This window comes from Paroedura picta, chromosome 1, assembly GCF_049243985.1.
Source record: "Paroedura picta isolate Pp20150507F chromosome 1, Ppicta_v3.0, whole genome shotgun sequence".
NCBI lineage: Eukaryota > Metazoa > Chordata > Lepidosauria > Squamata > Gekkonidae > Paroedura > Paroedura picta.
In genome coordinates, this window is record NC_135369.1 from 165574245 (window position 1) to 165594043 (window position 19799).

Below are 19799 nucleotides of genomic sequence, written 5' to 3' on the forward strand. Positions count from 1 at the left end.
CCGCAAGTTTCATTCACACGTTTAACTCCCCCACTTATGATTTCTGGTCAAATGACTCCAGTGAGTTTGGTTCCACACACCCAGCTTGTGGTGCCGCTGTCTCAATCTCCCTGGTAAGATGAGCCTTACAGCATCCTAACAATTCAAGAAATAAGGCACAACACCAGCCGTTTATATTGTAGCAGAAAATTCATAAGATTTTTTAAAAAGCGGGGAGTGGGTAAGCGTTTTACCTGAAGCCATAAGCTCCTGGCAGTGCATATTTGCTGCTTTGTAATTCTCAAGCCGTAGAGCTTGTTCAACCAAAAGGATCAAAACTTTGCCTTTTCTCTCAGTCTGGTTATCACCTGTAAAAGATAAAAAGATGTCCCGTTGTCTTTGAAAATCAGTACCTGGGTAATGAAACAGCAGTGACGATGGTGACATAGTCATAGCTGGAGGTGTTCTTAAATACAAGAAGAACGCATGCCAGAGCACGTAAACAGACCTGACAGACTAACCATTTCGTTAAGAAATAAGAGGGAATCTGAGATAAAATAGTATGCATGTAATATGTTACGCGAATTATTACTGTGGCTTTTGAAAATCTAACTATGCATACACCATGGCCTCTCTTCCCATGTGTAGATATACAGATAAATGTACGTGTGACACTTTTGTGTTATCCTGATTCAGAAATAAGAAAGATAATGGTAAGTAGAGATGGCTATACACTGGTCTCGTGGACATAGCTACGCATTCTTGTTCTACATCTAACCCTCTGTACATCATCAGTGGAGACTGACTTCTACCTAATAATAGTATAAAAACATCACCTTTATTAGTATTGTATTTATGAATGGATGTTAACAAGGCCCTCATGGTTGTAGAACGTGTTGGGACAAATGTCAAGGAACTATTGATGAAAAGTCAACAGAAAAATAATCCTTTAGAACAGTGGTCCCCAACCTTTTTATCACTGGGGACTGGTCAATGCTTGACAATTTTACTGAGGCCCGGGGGAGGGGTAGTCTTTTGCTGAGGGACGTCGCTGCCTGAGCCCCTCCTCTGCTTGCTTTCCCGCCGGCACCCCTGACTTCCTGCTGTCCGCTGGGGGGCGCTGCCAGCAGCAGCTGCGCAGTGCCACGCCAAAGGGGAGCCCCAGCCATGGTGGCCGCTGAAGATCACCAAAGGCGAGCTGGTGGCAGAGTGGCAGGGCAGCCCCCAAGGCAGCAGCCAGGGAGGAGGACAAGGAGGAGCCGCGGCCCAGTACCAACTGATCTACGGACCGGTACCGTCTCCGGACCGGGGATTGGGGAGCACTGCCTTAGAATACCATTATTTTCAAGCCAAACCTAACTGAGTTAACTGAATTGGTAACAAAAGCTATTCTCTGGTTTTGCCTGGTGGAAGCCATTGTTGAATCACTATGTGTCCTCTGCCTGTTGCCTCCTGCTCACGCGGTGTCTTTCAAATCTACAGAAATAGGTTAATAAAAATGGTTCTGTGATGCAGCCGGTTTCTGGACCGGGTTTCAGTGACACATTGCTTATGGACAGACCTGTACTGCAATAAAATATTTGTTACTCAAGACTTATTCAATCTTAACTTCTTCAACATATATATTTCAAGAAAGCCTTTGAGCTCTGCTGTTTGCTCAGTTACTGAGCACCAGACAGGTACCAAGAAGACGTTTATGATAGTATAGCCTATAAAGGTAAAAAGGTAAAGGTATTCCCTGTGCAAGCCCTCTAGCGTTTTCATGGCAGACTCAATACGGGGTGGTTTGCCAGTGCCTTCCCCAGTCATTACCGTTTACCTCCCAGCAGCAAGCTGGGTCCTCATTTTACCAACCTCGGAAGGATGGAAGGCTGAGTCAGCCTTGAGGTGGCTACTGGGATCGAACTCCCAGCCTCATGGGCAGAGCTTCAGACTGCATGTCTGCTGCCTTACCACTCTGCGCCACAAGAGGCTCTTAGTATAGCCTATACAGGATCGATAAAATTTGCATTCATCAAGCAGCTTTGGGCTCTCTGATTCCTGTACACATAAACAAAGCAGTAGTGACTGTATCAACTTAAGCTTTCTAACTTAATACAGTCAAAATGTGAGGGCTATATTGGGGGGGGGGGATGTCTATTTCTGGGCAGGTGTGAACAGTGCCTCAAATGGAGCCCCCCAACAGCTCCCATATTTCAGCTTTGCTCTAGCATGAGGCAACACACAGCAGGATGCATGTCTCTCACCTTCTCCTGGCAAGCGCTAGTGAAGAGAGGGAGAGGAACAGCAATTACGCTACGGACCACATCACTTGAAGAAGCTGTTGCCACTCTAATGGAGGTGCTCCACAGTGCTAGCCAGGAGAGGAGATCCTGCTGGGCATTGTTTGGCTTGGAAAGGAAGATGCCTATTTATGGCCTACTAGCAAGAAAGCCCATTGCAACCAGGAATGCAATGGGCGCTAGGACCCAGGGGACACCAGGAGGTGCTTTTTTTTTCTGCTGCGTGGAGCTGTGAAAGGCTCCTACAGGGTTTTTTTTTTTCTGCTGCTTGGAGCTGGGAAAGGCTCCTACAGGGTTTTGTTTTCTGCTGCTTGGATCTGCGAAAGGCTCCTACAGGGTTTTTTTTTCTGCTGCTTGGAGCTGTGAAAGGCTCCTGCAGGGTTTTTTTTTTCTGCTAGCTCTCGTGGGCGTGCCGGCTTGGAGCTCCTACAGGGGTTTTTTTTCCTGCTGCTTGGAGCTGGGAAAGGCTCCTTCAGGGTTTTGTTTTCTGCTGCTTGGATCTGCGAAAGGCTCCTACAGGGTTTTTTTTTCTGCTGCTTGGAGCTGTGAAAGGCTCCTGCAGGGTTTTTTTTTTCTGCTAGCTCTCGTGGGCGTGCCGGCTTGGAGCTCCTACAGGGGTTTTTTTTCCTGCTGCTTGGAGCTGGGAAAGGCTCCTTCAGGGTTTTGTTTTCTGCTGCTTGGATCTGCGAAAGGCTCCTACGGGGTTTTTTTTTTCTGCTGCTTGGATCTGCGAAAGGCTCCTACAGGGTTTTTTTTTCTGCTGCTTGGAGCTGTGAAAGGCTCCTGCAGGGTTTTTTTTTTCTGCTGCCTCTCGTCGGCGCGGCGGCTTGGAGCTCCTACAGGGGTTTTTTTTTCTGCTGCCTCTCGTCGCGCTAGCGGCGAAAGGCTCCTCCGGGGGTGTTTCTTTTTTTTCTGCAGCTTCTCGGCGGCTGGAGTCTTGTGTTGTGTTTGCGGCGGGAGCTTCCTTGGGGCCGGCCTGACGCGGTGAGAGACGCTTCGCGCCTCTCACCACGTCAGGCCGGGAGCAACTGCGAGCCGCGCTGAGCGCGGCTCGCAGTTGTTGGGGCTGGGAATCGGAGGGACCAATCGGCAGGCGCTTCGCGCCTGCCGTTTGGTCCCTCCGGTTGTCTGTCATGAGGAAGGGTCCAATCCGGACCCTTCCTCATCCCGGACACATCCCGCCCCAGAACCCCTTACTGTTTTATTTAGTCCGTGGCGCCCGCGGCGCCACGGGCGGTGTACAGATTATGCATGGCTGCCGAAACGGCGATTTCGGGTCACATGGAAAACGCGGAGGGGGAAGACATGAAGCAAACCGCTTACGCATGGGATGGGACGCAATGGCGGCAAAACCCAGAGTAACCAATTATGCACGCGGCGACCCTGGCGCCGCTTCTGGTTGCGCCCCGGTCGCCTGGAAGCTCCGCTTTCTTCCGCGTTTCGCTAATGCGGCCTTTTCAGCGGCATGCACCGAATCTGCGGCCGGATGCAGCTGGCGCCGTGCATTATCGGTGATTTTAGGCGACGTCATTCCACCCCGCATGCGGACCTTCCCCTCCGTGCATAATGGGCCTATGAGAAGTCAAGTTAGGGGATGGCTTGACTTTCCACTAGAACTTTGCTCCTTCTGAATCTCCCTCCCTCCCCCAGCACTCTCTCAAAACTTAAATTTGATCTGGAGATGGGTCGAATACCGGCAGAGGTCAAGTCAAGGCACAGAGATCGGGCTGCAAAATTTCCAGTGGCAGCCACTAACACGTAACTGCTTGAAAAATTCAGGGAACGTTCACTATAGGCATTGACTATGTTAATAGACGATGTGGGTTCGCCTAAAATTAATGCATTTCCTTGACAATTTATTCAGATTTTAAAGCTATCTAACCACCTGTGGTTTTTTATCTTATTAGCATTCAGCATATGATTATATCAGCATGAGAAACAGCACGGAACACGGTAAGTGCTCGATTCCATTGCTCCTCACAAACAGCTTCCTAAGCAAGACTGGCCCGCGCCAGGCAGAAGGGGAAGGGGTGTCGAAACGGGAGATGGGTGAACTGTAATTTCCCCAACCTGGTCAGATCTCAGAAGTTAAGCAGGGCCAGCCCAGGTTAGTATTTGGAAGGAAGGCTACCAGCAGAGTTCGGGGTCGTTACGCAGAGGTAGGCAACAGCAAACCGTCTCTGAATGTCTCTCGCCTTGACAGCCTTGAGGCCTAATCAAGGCTCTTTTGCCCACTGCAAGGCTCCCAATTATCACACTGAGAGGAAAGCCTTTTAAACATTTATTTACCTCAGCAAAAACAGACACAGGGGAAGTCCTAAATCTGCACAAAGAACAATACAATTACATAGTGTTAAGTACCTTCTCCTTGGAGGCTGGGAGAGATGATACCCTTCCAGGATAGGCCAATAACCAGGGGTCTCCAACCCCCATTCAATGTCACGGGACCACCCCGCAGCTACCAAACCAACCCCCATAAGATGCTGACAAGGTCCAAAAACTGCCTGGATGCCCCCACCACCACATCCAATAGTTTACATTAGCAGTAGTGACAAACACTTCCTCCATTCTTCCTCCTGGCCTTGAGATTAGGGTGTAGTCTGCACAGAGCTTTTATTCCAATCCCAGGTCGATTCAGTCCCTGCCATCTCCACTGAATACAATTTTCATTTTGATTTTGTCCGATTTAATTTTTCCCTCTGTAACAAGCATGATTGATCCGAAGTGACCCTACCTTTATCATGCAATATTCTAGAATGGATATAACTCTCAATATTTGAAGAATCGGACTGAGAAAGTATGAGAAAGCATGCAGAGCTCTGCCTCTTTCGAATTTATTCTTGAACTCCGGGGTAGAGAAGCCCTGATTGGCCAGGGCGTCAGTTCCTGGTTTCCAGGCTTAAAGGAACTAACTTGCCTTAAAGTGGAAGCCCTAACTTATCTCAACAGAAGCTCCAAAAGCCTAAACTTCTCAGTAGAGATTTGCCTCTTGTTTTTTCTCTCCCTCCTCTGCTGTCTCCAATCCTCCACCCCACCCCCCTCGCCCCCATTCAAGAAAAGAAAGAAAGAGGCTCCTGCTGTGCTTGGCTTCCCTCTCCCCTTCTGAGCTTCCCTAACCACGTGCAGAACACTTTTCTGTTTCAATGGGGGGGGGGGAGGAAGACCCAAGTTCAAATCGATCTGGATTCAGCAGGATCCACAACAGAATATATAAAGTAAGTGCAGATTCAGCCTAGGTCAGTTCGACATAAACATAACATAAACATTAGCTCCTGGGAGCCTCCTTCCACAAGCTTATAAAAAAAAACTCTACATTCCAGAGAGGAACAGGCTACTTTCTTAGCTGCTTTCTCTGCCTGGTAAAAACCAAAGTTTTGAACCAGGACAGACCAGTATGCAGAATTATAGCCAATCCCTAGTAAATGTATGATCCGTTAGAAAGCTGCAATCCTTTTCTTTACCACCAGGCCATCAGCCTTGCAAGCTTGTTGGGGTTGCCGTACATTTGCTGTGATTTTATGGCCTTTTCCTCCATCAGCACTGGGCTGCCTGAAGGCAAAGGAGGAACAGAATTCCATGGCACCCAATGAGAATTCTCCATATTGGAGTGCAGTGACTGACTGAGTTACAAATCTAGAAAACAGATAGCTTCAACCTATCACAAACTTCCCAGGGATCTTTAGATAAGCCGTTCTGTCAGCTCCTCTCTCCCCCATTCACCATGAGGTGGACAGAGAGAGAGGAGAAGGTGCCAGGCCCTCCTCCACCACGCCTGCACTAAAGAAGCCCTGCACTTAAATGAAATGAAACACATCTAGCTGTATAGTGGAAGGATCAGGAATAAAATGCGGGCACATCTGTATGTAGCTTGGCAGCCTCTTTACAGAGGGTGGTATTTTTAACTTCAAGATATAGAAAAATACCCTGTTTCCAAAGGAAATGTACCTGTAGCTCTGGACATATAGAAACCATGGAACATATACATCTTCAGCGTTGATATGATACTGACACTCAAATTAGTCTAATACTTCCACTGTTAGGCAGAGTCCCAGGGCGTTTAGGAAAATTTTACATTTCTCTGCTCCTTACATATACAGATAACGATATAACCTATAGTGTTGCCAAGTTCTGTACAGCAGGGATGAAAATTCGTAATAGAGTGGTCTGTTTCAAGTGAACTGGACAGCTGGGTTTATGTACCTTTTTATTACATAGTCTATTTTTTATTCGTATGTTTTAAGATGTTTTAATTCCCGGTTTTAAGGGATGTTTTGCATGATCTTGTGCTGGTCTATGACTGTAATGCTGGGAGCATAATGCTGGGAGCGATCGAGGGCAAAAGAAGAAGGGGACGACAGAGAATGAGGTGGCTGGATGGAGTCACTGAAGCAGTAGGTGTGAACTTAAATGGACTCCGGGGAATGGTAGAGGACAGGAAGGCCTGGAGGATCATTGTCCATGGGGCCGCGATGGGTCGGACATGACTTCGCACCTAACAACAACAGTGACCGTAACAAAACTAAACAAACAAACATAACTTCAATTTTTTTTCCAGATCACTGACAAAAACACAGGGGGAAAGAGAACATTCAAAACCAAACGGGGTAGCCCTGGGATGTGGGATGTTCATTCTCCCCAGCAAGGGTAACCAGCTGTGCAGCTGAAAGGCCTGGTACCACAGCCAAGAGCAGAGCAGTGATATTATCTCCAGCGCCCTTATAATACTTACAAAACATGAGCACAGGGACTACGGTCCCTTCCCTCACACGCTTTGTTATTTGAGGGGTTGAAGCACTGTTTTGTTTAAAGCCAAACACTTGCAACTTTAGCAGCACTTTCAAAGGCGGCTAACGGACTTTTATGCTTTCAAAACAAAGGCTCCAGATAGGAACATCAGACAGTCCTAGCTACACGGGTGGGTGGGAAGCATTTTAAACCAAAATTCACGCAGAGGCCACGCAAACAGGGCCTGGACCTTTCATGACTCATTGAAAGCCAAGCTGACTGAGAATCTACCCTGCGAAAGGAGATGAACTGCAGAGCGTTGCTCTTGAGTTTACCTGCTAAGGCGGTATAGCAACAGCAATTTGTTCAAAAGAATGTGGTCCTGTTTGGATGAAGGAGAAAACTGCTTTTTCTTACTTGAGGCTGAGTGCCTTTCAAGGTAAATTGGCAAAATACAAAGAAGAAGAAGAACCATGCTGTGCAGCATCAGAATCTTGGTATCTTTTTCTCAGAGCACATTTTGCAAGATCTCGAGGACTACAAATTACTACTACCATTATCCTGGCAGTAGGATAATAGTCCTCTCACTACTATTCCTACGTCATCCCAACAAGATTGGCTGACTCCCTCAACTACAAAGCTTCTGTAAATTAAGCGGCAAGAGTTGCTTCAAATCTAAGGTGACCAGATATTCCCACTTTTGGAGGGACATCTGGGGGCACCTGGCAAAGTGTACTTATGTTGAAATTAAAAATATATATATTACAATACTATATTTGCGTTCTATGCATTCTATTAACATTTTTGTTGCTCCATATAGACGAAATGGTCAATGGTGTCCTGCTTTACTAATTTAAAATCTGGTCACCTAATTCAAATCCTCCCCTTCTCCCCAAAAGGTTTCAAACACACATTCCCCTACCCCCTTCCAATGCAAACATCCTTCCCTTGGAAATTGTGAGTTCCTGCACTGTAGTTGAGAGTTCCTACATTCTGCCCGGGGTTGGACTAGATGACCCTGGAGGATACCTTCCAACTCTATGATCCCATGAAAACTTACATCTCCTTGTTTTTGTGTGTTTGTTTGGTAGTGGTGGTGGATCTTATGAAAGCAACGTTGACCAGTAATGATAGTTTTGTGCTTGCGATGCCAAGGTACACTATTTCAAAAGTTCAGCTATAAAATTAAGATGTAACGAAATGTGTGCCTTAGTCTTTTCATTCTTGATTGTTCACTGCAGCTTACTGATTGGTCAGCTGTATCCAAGACATGGAACGATCAGCAGAGGAAAGCATGCGCTGCCTGCTCTTTGCAGAAAACGATGCGACAGAATTTCAGCGATAAATCAGGCACACTGGCTGCATCCGGATATGATTTAGTCTTGAGTGCAGATGCTTCCTCGCTATCTGTCATTTTCTGGCCTACGGAGTACCCGATTCCCACAAATTCACACACACACACACACACACAGCAGAGAGTAAGCCTCCTTGGTCTGGAAGAACACGTGTGTTGTTTTGATTTTCAAATTCAACTGCTTTAAGAAACTGAACTGGGGAGAGAGGTTACTTCTGCAAGGCCTTCTCCATTGTGGAAAAGGGCCTTTCTCCTTGCGCGCCTAAATATCTTCCCTTCAAACCGATCAAGAGGCCGCTTCCTTCAAATCCCTCAAAATGAGAGAAGCTGTCTGCATGGGTGCAATGTACCAGATTCCCTTAACCACTTATTAATCCACTGCCCCACATTCCAGGTATTCCATCATTATCTGGGGGGTTTTATGGGAAAACATCGATCCGTGCATCGATGAGAAACATCTAGTGAAGATGTTGTTGAGTGTAAAGGAGCCTTCTCAGAAAGTGGACTTGCAAAAATCCTGTCAATTATCTCGAGAACCAATCTATCTCTGCTGCAGATTGGCTGTACGACATAAGGCTTTATTACTGTTGTCCATATGTCTAGGCCCGTAATTTGTTTCTGTTTTAAATTTTGTTTTATGGATCTCAAATCTTATGCCCATAAAGGTATCTGACTCTGAATCCATTGTGGAAGAGCTTCCCTAACATGTTCATACAGCTACATTTCTTGTGTCTGTTTGGTGTCAGGCAAAAATTTTAAAAAGATATTTCAACACACCTTCCAATGGCTAGATGGATTCTGAATTCAGCCGAAAGATTCTGCGGCTAAAACACTGACTTCTGCTCCAACAATGTGCTATTATTGGGCTTTAGTGCTGTGATTGCCATCTTGGTGTAGTGGTTAGGAGTGGTGGACTGTAATCTGGAGAACCAGGTTTGATTTCCCACTCCTTTGCCACACAAAGCCTTCTGGGTGACCTTGGGCCAAGCACAGTTCTCTCAGAACCCGCTCAGTCCCACCTACCTCACAAGGTGCCTGTTGTAAGGAAAGGAAGGGAATGAAATTGCAAGCTGCTTAGAGATTCCTTATGGTAAAAAAGCAGGGTATTTTTTTAAGCAACTCTTCAACTCTTATTATATTTTTAACTATTAAGGCAATTTTCTGTTAGTAGTAGTAGTAGTAGAAGAAGAAGAAGAAGAGTTGGTTCTTATATGGCACTTTTCCCTACCCAAAGGAAGCTCAAAGCGGCTTACAGTCGCCTTCCCTTTCCTCTCCCCACAACAGACACCCTGTGGGGTGGATGAGGCTGAGAGAGCCCTGATATTCCTGCTCAGTCAGAACAGCTTTATCAGTGCTGTGGCCAGCCCAAGGTCACCCAGCTGGATGCATGTGGGGGAGTGCAGAATCAAACCCAGCATGCCAGATTAGAAGTCCACACTCCCAACCACTACACCAAACTGGCACTACACCAAACCGTTATTACATTTTGGGCAGGGGCAAGATTTAAGGGGACTGAACACCACCAACTGACTGCAGGAGGCAAACATGCTCTTGGCATAGTCTGCTTTCAACCAAGTGCCTATCCCCAAAATCCAAAGTCAGGACACAACAATTTGGTTTCGCACAGAAGGAAGGTCAGAACTGTGCTGTATCATGCTAAGCGCCCTCCTTAAGGAACAAGGATCTCTTCCGTCACAGTTCCAAGTTTACCTGCAACTCTCAACAAGTCAGCAAGTTCCAACAGCCTGGCAGATTGTCTGTAGTTGTTCGGCAGCTGCGAGAGGCATTCTTTGATAAGGCTGAGCCGATCAGAGCTCAGACGCACTGCAGAGAGAAAATACATCATGTTTTGTACGATGCACACGTGCAAGAATGTACGTCAAACTGAGCCGTCTATGGGACAGCTGCACACAAATTACAGGTCCAAAAGGAGAGAAAAAAAGAGAGACTGGGATCTTCCTCCCACATGTTAAGCTATTCATTTAGACGACTTGTTTGCTTGTTTACAGAGGCGTCCAATCACATCCAATTATCCCTACTGGGTAATGTAGAACAACCCATCACAATAAGAACTAGTATTGGTGCGGTCCAAACTGGTTCCTTTACCTCTCTCTTGGCTGCAGCTTCTCAAAGAGCTAAGGTCTGAATGCAAGGTTGGAGAATGATTTATTTTGTGAGCTCCTGCACAATGCAATTTTATGGACAATGCTATTTTAACATACTGCTTTATCAGGTTAAGACTCGCCGGCCCTTAGGATTGTCTTTGTCTATTACTCCTTGGGGCTACAGGATGGTTTCCTCCCCTGAGGCTTTGTCCAGAACTGCCCTGGGTGGCCTTTCCAAAGCTTCCTTTTCTCCCCTTCCCACTTTCGGCGGCTGATCCCAAACTGCTCTGAGTGGGCTCACCAAGGCTTCCTTTCCCCCTTCCCGTTCTCAATGGCTTGTCTAGAACTGTTCTGGGCAGGCTTGTCAAGATTCCTTTCCTCTCCTTCCCTTCGGACTTCATCTGGGCCTGGAGCAGCAGCCAAGATCCTCTGCTGGAGCAGCTGCTGGTATGTTCCTCTGCTACTGCCAGGCCTGCAGCAGCAGATAGCACGCTCTGCAACAGCAGCAGCGCCTAAGCATCCTGAGATGCTCTACTGCTGCGGCTGAAACTAGCGTGGCACCCGTGTCCCACTGCCAATCAACAAGGTAAGTATATCCTCAGTGCTTGCTCAGAAAATGCCACTTTAATTGGCAGCCCCCCCCCCATTTTTATGCACATGTGGAATACCTCAAGCGTGCAGGAAAATCTCTTATTTATTTATTTTATTTATACTTTCGACTTTTACCCTGGCACTCCTGGCAAGGCGGACTTGAGGCAGCTTACAACATGTTTGAAATAATAATGGTTTAAATTAAAACCATCATAAACCATAAACCAGCAATGGCTGCCAGTTGAATTCCGGATCAGACTAAAGGTCCTGGTAATTACCTTCAAGGCCATACGCGGTCAGGGCCCAGTGTACCTGAGGGACCGCCTCCCTGCCTACGCCTCCAAAAGAGCCTTGCGCTCCACTGCCACCAACCAGTTAAGGATCCCTGGCCCTAAAGAAGTCTGCCTGGTCTCAACCAAGGCCAGAGCATTCTCTGTCGTGGCCCCCACCTGGTGGAACGAGCTCCCAGAGGAGATCAGGGCCCTGACGGAGCTTAAACAGTTCCGCAGGGCCTGCAAAAGGAGCTCTTCTGCCAGGCATTTGGTTGAGACCAGACACAATCAACACCGACTGAAAGGCCCCTGCTCCCCCCCTGCCCCCCCTCGGAAGTCCACCAACATGCTCTGGACCTGTTTGTATTGTTGCATTGTTGTACTGCCTATGTTATTTATACTGTTACATTGTTATACGGTTACACCCATTAGTTATTATTGTAAAGTTATTCACATGTTTATAGATTGTTTTATGTACTGTTGTTGTTCTTATGTAAACCGCTCTGAGCCCCCGGGGAGGGCGGTATATAAACAAACAAACAAACAAACAAACAAACAAACAAACAAAACAGCCTAATAAATTCAAATTCAAATTGGAACATAATAGAATGTCATTTAATTAAATGTAAACTAATGTAAAGCGTTAAAGCTGTTTTAAGCACCTACTGAGCCTTGTGGGAGCAGCGGGTAAGAAATCTAACAAACAAATAAATAAATAAAACAACCCAATCCTTAACACTATTTCACTCCCTTATATATTTGGGAAACAGCCTCCTGGGAGGAGACTGTCCGGGGCCCTGTCTGTCTAGTTCCACCCTGATTGGCCCTCCCCCTCCAGCTCCCACCCTCCCTCCTTGTCTGCTAGAAGCCTTGTGGCTGCAGCCTCCACTGCTGCTCATGAGGAGAGAGGCAGCGACAGGGCTTTTTGGCCCTGCTGGGAGGGAGCTGAGGTGGGAGGAGTTTGCAACCACCCTGTGGGCCACAAAGCTCTGTCACTGCCGGCGGGAGGGGGGGCGTTCCACTCCCTTTAGCCCACTTTGTGGGCCAAAGGGAGCCGCAGCCACCCTCTCATGCCCTCCTGCCTGCCGCCCCTTTCAAAGCCCCTTTTTAAAACGGGCTTTGATACTAGTAGCAGCATAATTTACAGAGATAATTAGACATACTCTGGTGCCGGCTCCATGATGTTATCTAATAGACAATTTCCACACTAGGGATATTGTTTGGATTTGCATTTTGAAAGGGTTGAGTTTTTTTATACGTTTCCGCACTGAAATATGCCTCTTTTGGTGCGCTCCCGATTTTCTCCCTCCCTTGCCCTGCAGCAAAGGAATCTCCAGAAAACTAGTTTTCATTTTTTAAGGTGGAGCCTAACAGAGTCTAATACGGGGCTGCCATATGCAGAAATGCGGGCAATCGAGTTTTTCCCCATACCTGCCATGTAACCCCAACCCACATATTTAAGTATCCACAGATGGCAGCCATGGGTGGTTGGCAGTAGGGTTGTGCAATTCGGCTACTGAAGCGGCCGCTCCTGCCCGTCGCAGCCAGCACCATGTCGCAGGCGGGCGGGTGGCGGCGGTACACACACGTAGGCTTGGAGGTCCGCGCCTGCGTGTGTCTGCTCACTGCCGCATTGCCACCTGCGCCTCCCCCCCTGCCCGCGACCCGGCGCTGGATGTGACGGGTGGGAACGGCTGCTTTGCACAACCCTAGTTGGTAGTGTCTAGATTTGCATCAATTTCCACAGCAGTTACAGCCGTGCTTGTGTGCTGTCAAGTTATTTAAAGGGGGTTCTCTGAAAATGCCGCACCATTTTTTCATTCTCAGCCAGAAGACTCACAGAGTAACATTTCCGTCAATTAAATATTAGTATTACTTGGCTTGTCAACAGATAGCTTGATATACAACCGGGCGATAAAGTTTATATAAGCGAATAGGTTAACAAGGAACGTATCTTGAAAAACCGCGAGATGTACCAGATTTACCATACAATGCTTAAGAACTGCCCTTTACTTACATATTCATTTTTAATGTTAAATTGAAACTCCCAAGAGGTCTTTGTAAAGTGTTAACTACATTTTTTTTTTAACGTGCATTATTTATCCAGCGGCTAGCAGTACAAATCCATTAAAACTATGATATAGGCAAGAAGGTCACATGCAGCCAATGAACTATTGTTGCCGTAGAATATTACAAAACACTTTGTAAGGCTGTTATGTTTTTAAAAATAATAAAAGATAAAGTTTTATTGGGTACTAAAAGTAAAATGGAAAACGACCAATGAAACTAAGTTATTTATAACCATGCTCTAGACACACTGTCATACAGCAGTAAAATCCTATCAAATATAGCTGAGTTTTTACAGCACAGACATTGTGTGTTTAACAAGACTTGCAGGTTAGCGTTGAAATTTTTGAGCTCTTCTTAGCCTCATGGGAATGCAGTAGAGGAAAATCCATCTATCAACTTCCTGGCTATACTATGAAGATCAATGACCTGCCTCAGATGGACATTATAAGGACAAGCAAGAAATGTTCCAAAGCACTTTGCAAGCTAAGGGAAATGTAATCAAAATTCCTAGCAAGCTGTTATTTTAATTATGACAGCATAAGGGCAACTGGAGAGTAGAGAGAACATTATGTTTTTCTGGGGAAATTAAGATGGAACTGGTCCTATTTGTCCATACTAAATCCTGGCCTATGTATTTGATTGTGCATGTCCTCCTTGAGACAGCCTCCACCCACACGGCACAATACAATTGCTTTTATTTCTAAGTCTGCATAAGTCTTCTCTTGGGAGCATTTGTTCCTTGTTTCTTGTGCACTTTTTCTTCTCTGGATACGTAAACTGCTTGTGCAAGTCCGTGAACTATGTCTGGTTTGCTATACAGTGGGGAAGGGAATGTAGTTTAGAAAGTATATATAACACTTTACTAGGCTTAAGTCTCCTATCCACTCATCACTAGTATGTGACACATGGATGCACACTTTTCTTGGATGCTTTAGGATGCTTAGGGCTGATCCTGCGTTGAGCAGGGGGTTGGACTAGATGGCCTGTAGGGCCCCTTCCAACTCTATGATTCTGTGATTCTGTATCCAACGGCTTGTTGTAGAAAAAAGAAGGCAGTTGTGCGCAGCAAAAGGGAAAATAATAAGAATGCAGTCTCATTTAAGCACTTCTAAGCCCCACCAATTTCAATGAGAAAGGTAACAACTATAATTCTCTCTCAATCAATTCAACAGGAGTTAGAAGTGCTCAAATAATTATAGATAGTTTTCTACTTTCACATTTGTGAATAGGTGAAACTGCCAAGCCAGTATTCCAGATGTCCCCAAAAGCATACCAGTATACAACAGTTCATATGAAAGATTTATATGAACCGAAAAGAAACCAAATCGTAGACCAAAAATGGCATATAGCGCTTCATACCTTGTAATGGCAAAATTTTCATGCCAAATTCTTCCAGGTAGCTAAGAGCACGGATGAGATCCAGTTCTTCCTGAACCACAGGTGGGCAGTCTGTAATGAGCTGTAAACAAGCCCTGAGCAGGAAAGAAATGTAGAAAAGAATTTCAAACACTGTTTCAAACGTACAAAGTCACTGTGGGATCACTTGATGGGATGGTAGCCTTGGGCTGGGATGGCCTATGTTGAAATCTACATCTTGGATGTCAATAATTTTCACCACCACAGACATTACAGAGTTGTGAGCTTGAAAGGGGATAATTTCCCATTATGAAAGTGGGTAGAATATGTGCACCATAAACCCATGTATTACTTTTAAAACCGCGAGTTCAACAAACATTCCATGAATACATTGGGGAAAAAATCTCTCAGCTTTACTAGATTCGCAAAAAAGTCATCATTTTAATCACATATACTACAGCAAACAAAATCCTCATCAAGGTGACAGCTAAGTAGAGGGATATAGCCATGAGAACAACGAGGGAAGATTGTGTTGCTTCAACCCCTCTTGACAAAACATTTTCCATCCTGGACGGATGGTGGCTCAGTGGCAGAGCACATTCTTTGTGCATTGTTGTTGTTAGGTGTGAAGTCGTGTTCAACCCATCGCGACCCTATGGACAATGATCCTCCAGACCTTCCTGTCCTCTACCATTCCCCGGAGTCCATTTAAGTTTGCACCGACTGCTTCAGTGACTCCATCCAGCCACCTCATTCTCTGTCGTCCCCTTCTTCTTTTGCCCTCAATCGCTCCCAGCATTAGGCTCTTCTCCAAGGAGTCCTTCCTTCTCATGAGGTGGCCAAAGTATCTGAGTTTCATCTTCAGGATCTGGCCTTCTAAGGAGCAGGCAGGGCTGATCTCTTCTAGGACTGACTGGTTTGTTCGCCTTGCAGTCCAAGGGACTTGCAAGAGTCTTCTCCGGCACCAGAGGGCATAGAAGGTCCCAAGTTCAATTCCTGGAACTGTCCATTCTCTTCTGCTGCTCTAGCTGTTGATCCCCATAGGGGATAGATGCATCTTAGTCTGTTGTCTCAGCTGTGACCATTCCCCCTTAAGTGATTCTGCTAGGAATGTAGACCCTTTATGGTTTTGCTCTCAGATTCACTGACATACATAACCCCCCCCCCCCACATTAAGGAGTGCGACCAAGAGGAGGAGGTGAACTGTGGCACATGTATTATTCAATCATAAATATGTTTAGTTATTTCTGCAGAAACAGATAAGGAGTACAATATTATTCCGTAGCAGCACCTAAGTCCTGTTGTAATGAGGAGGAAACATGACAACTTCTTAGATATCCTTCCTTTAACTTTGTTTTCTCCCTTAAATTAGATTTTTAAAAACAGACCTTGGTTGTGCTTTGATCTTATCTGAGAAGAAACTATTCCCGAACACATCCTACTCCAATGACAATTTCAGTGGAGGAGAAAACTGTCAATGCTAGATAAGGATGCAGAGACAGATTTCATTTAGTTAATATGGAAGGGATTCATTTCCTCGTTTTAAGTGATTGCTTCCTGTTTGAGTGTTCCTGGCAGGGACGATCCATCCTGCATAATTTCCTTCTTCACAGTACAAAAATAAATCAGAATTGCATGGAAATAGATGGAGGAGGTATTTAACTTTTGGAGAATTCACAAGCCCCCCCCCCATATAAAATAGAAAGATTAATAGTACAAAAATGTGTCCCCCCCATAAAGCTGAAACAGGAGATTTCAGAAACTGAAACAGAACAGATTACAGAAGAAGAGGAAGAGGGAGAGTTGGTTCTTATATGCCACTTTTCTCTACCCGAAGGAGTCTCAAAACGGCTTACAGTTGCCTTCCCTTTCCTCTCCCCACAACAGACACACTGTGAGGTGGGTGAGGCTGAGAGAGCCCTGATATCATTGCTCAGTCAGAACAGCTTTATCAGTGCTGTGGAGAGCCCAAGGTCACCCAGCTGGCTGCATGTGGGGGAGGAGCGGGAAATGAAACTTGGCTCGCCAGATTCGAAGTCTGCACTCCTAACCACTACACCAAAGAGGCAAGAATAACAGTCTATACTGAAAATAAACACATCACTAAAAATCGCCATTCAATGTTTTCAAACTGTATTGTAAACACACATAAAAAAGAAAGAAAAAGTTCCTTTTAATAAAGAACACTCAGCAGTACCTCACAAGGGATGGAAAAAGTACTTTTGGGAGAACCCTTGAACACCTGGTGAAGAGGGCTTTAATCTAAGCACAAGGGGGGGGGGGCGAGACTTTTAAGCAACATTGTGGAATGGTGGTTTAAAGAGCCACAACAGGGGCCATGTCAAACAGCCCCATGTGGCTCCTAAGCTACTGAGCATCAACGGGTCATAATACTGGAGAGTGGCTGGGAACAGCTGCATTCAATTCCCATTCTTCCGCAAGATCTCCACTGAGATACATAGCATTCATTCTCTCTTCACCTAATCTACCTCAGAGTCATCGTGAGGATAAACATGAGAGCACAAGACTATGGGTTGGACCCGACAGAGTATTCCTGCACAACTTTCTCAGCTTGAACCCTTCCAGCCCAAAAATACCCGAACAGCAGGAAGGGGAGGTGAGAAATTTGACCTCTGCAGACAGAAATCCTTCCATGCATGGAAGAAGCTCCACTGGACACATCATACATGTCACTGGAGACAGGGCAGCCTTAAATAAATAAATGTGTCCCTGTTTTCAAAGCAGCACATGAAGTCCGAGTCAACATTGGGCACTGCTGCTCTCAAAAGACCAAGATGACCTAAATCAGTGGTCCCCAACCCCCGGTCTGAGGACCGGTACCGGTTCTTAGATCAGTCGGTACCGGGCCGCTGCTCCTTCTCGTCCTCCTCCCGGGCTGCTGCTTCCGGGGCTGCCCTGCCACTCTGCCACTGGTTCACCTTTGGTGCTCTCCAGCGGCCGCCATGGCTGGGGCTCCCCCTCAGCGTGGCACTGCAGCTGCTGCTGGCAGCATCCCCCAGTGGGCGGTGGGATGTCAGGGGCGCCGGCGGGAAAGCAAGTGGAACAGGGGCTCAGATGTCAGCGGCGTCCCTCGGCAAAAGACTACCCCTCCCGTCCCGGGCCTCAGTAAAATTGTCAAGGGTTGACCGATCCCCGGTGATAAAAAGGTTGGAGACCACTGACCTAAATTACAGAGTGGAGAAAACAATTTCCCCCCTGATAGGCCTGCTCACAGCCTTATGGTGGAGCAATCACTGTGGTTGGATGAAGAGAGGGGGAGGGAACAGAAGATTCTTGACAACCGTGCCCAACACTTGCTCAGGTGGGGGGCTCTCACACTATTTTCTGCAGCCCCACCCATTTGGCCTGCAATATATTATGGAAGAGGCAGAGCCAGCAAACCTGATAATCAAGCTCTAATTTGGTCTTCACTAAAAGTTTTTATAGGGGCAGATTGAAAGCAGGCTGTGCATTCAGAGCAGTCTGCCTTAAGAGCACATCTCTCTCTTTCTCTGTTCTGTAACTTTAATAGCAGCAATTTTGAATGGAAGATTATTCTGGACTTCTAAGCAGAAAAGGTGGAGGGTTATTGAATCTAAATAGATGATCTCTTAGTAATTTTTGTATGATTTTAAATGCTAACAAACCTTTTAAGCTTCCTTTTTTGAAGTTACTACTGTCTTGCATTTTCACACAAAAAAGGTATATAGTTATGCTTCCCTGTTCGTTCTCTAAAGCAGGGGTAGTCAACCTGTGGTCTTCCAGATGTCCATGTACATCTGGAGGACCACAGGTTGAGTACCCCCTGCTCTAAAGTAGATAGCTAAATAGACACAGCAATAGAGTGAAAGATATAGCGATGGGTATAGCGATAGATATAATATATTCTCAACTTTGCTCAATCAACTGTGCTGTCTTAATAAGGAACAGCAACAACTACAGAAGCCCCTGTACTTAACAGAGCGGAGTGGGAAAATACAACCCTATGAGTAGTAGTATATCTTCAAGGGTGCCAAATTCATTGGGGGGGTCATCTTTTGAATGTATGCAGCCCTTTTTTTTACCAATACGCACGTGACATAAGGCATGCCACAAGAGGCAAATGCATTTTTAAAAAATATTTTATTTGGAAGAGAAGATTATATAAACCAGCACAACAGCGATGGAGAAATTCCAAAGTCTGCATTGACTTTTTGTTCTTGACACCCTGGTGGGCTTAACAGAAATGTGCATTTACCTGGCCAAATCCATACAGGAATCCGTCAGATTAGCAGAAGAATTGAAGTACTCCCGGCTCGCAGCTAAAACTAATTCAATGGATTTCTCATAGCAGACTCTGTACTGTGGTTTTCCTTTAGAAGCAACATTAACTGGAGGATCTATTGACCAAACACTGCAATGCATCATTTGCCCAGCTAAGTGGATATTTTCCAGCCGGCTGGAACACAGGAGGCTTTCGGTAAAAATCTGCAAAGAAAAGACAATAAGCAACTTATATAAGTAGCTTTAAAGCTAAAGGTAAAGGTATCCCCTGTTCAAGCACTGAGTTATGTCTGACTCTTGGGGTGACGCCCTCTAGCGTTTTCATGGCAGACTCAATACGGGGTGGTTTGTCATTCCCTTCCCAAGTAGCTTTAGGGACTGGCAAATAGCTTCAAGTATCTTCTGGGTGGGTGTGTTTTGGGGTACAGAGCTGAACAGTGACATTGACGAACATTTGATCAAATTTCAACAACTAGGATGTGCATTAGAAGGATGAAATGTGAGAGCAATGACAATAGGTGGGGGGGAATGAAGGAAATCACAGCTGAATGGTATACAGGCTGCAAGCTAGCTCAAAATGTGCTAACACTCTTCCTTTCATTAAACCAAAGTAGTTGTGCTGTTTTAAACTTTGGAAATTTCTTGTTTGATTTTTTTTAAGTGTATTATCTATGTGCGCGAGCAGCAAGAGAACAAAATTATTTTTCTTCCCTTTATACAACATCACTCTCACGCAACAAAACAAGGTGAAGAAAATACACCACTTCAAAACACATGTTATGTTTTGTTAACCATTTCTGGC

At 45.7% G+C, this 19799-nt stretch overlaps 1 protein-coding gene across 2 annotated transcripts in view; it reads right to left on the reverse strand.

Annotated features, from left to right (window-relative positions):
- The window catches only part of NBAS (NBAS subunit of NRZ tethering complex), a 221377-nt gene that overhangs the window by 93116 nt on the left and 108462 nt on the right, over nucleotides 1-19799 (reverse strand). For both annotated transcript variants that reach the window (XM_077310978.1, XM_077310987.1), the window contains exons 30-33: nucleotides 18972-19201; nucleotides 14738-14850; nucleotides 10051-10164; nucleotides 234-347 (exon numbers count right to left, since the gene is read on the reverse strand). In XM_077310978.1, coding sequence (XP_077167093.1) covers nucleotides 234-347; nucleotides 10051-10164; nucleotides 14738-14850; nucleotides 18972-19201 — 571 coding nt within the window. The remainder of the gene's footprint in view (nucleotides 1-233; nucleotides 348-10050; nucleotides 10165-14737; nucleotides 14851-18971; nucleotides 19202-19799) is intronic.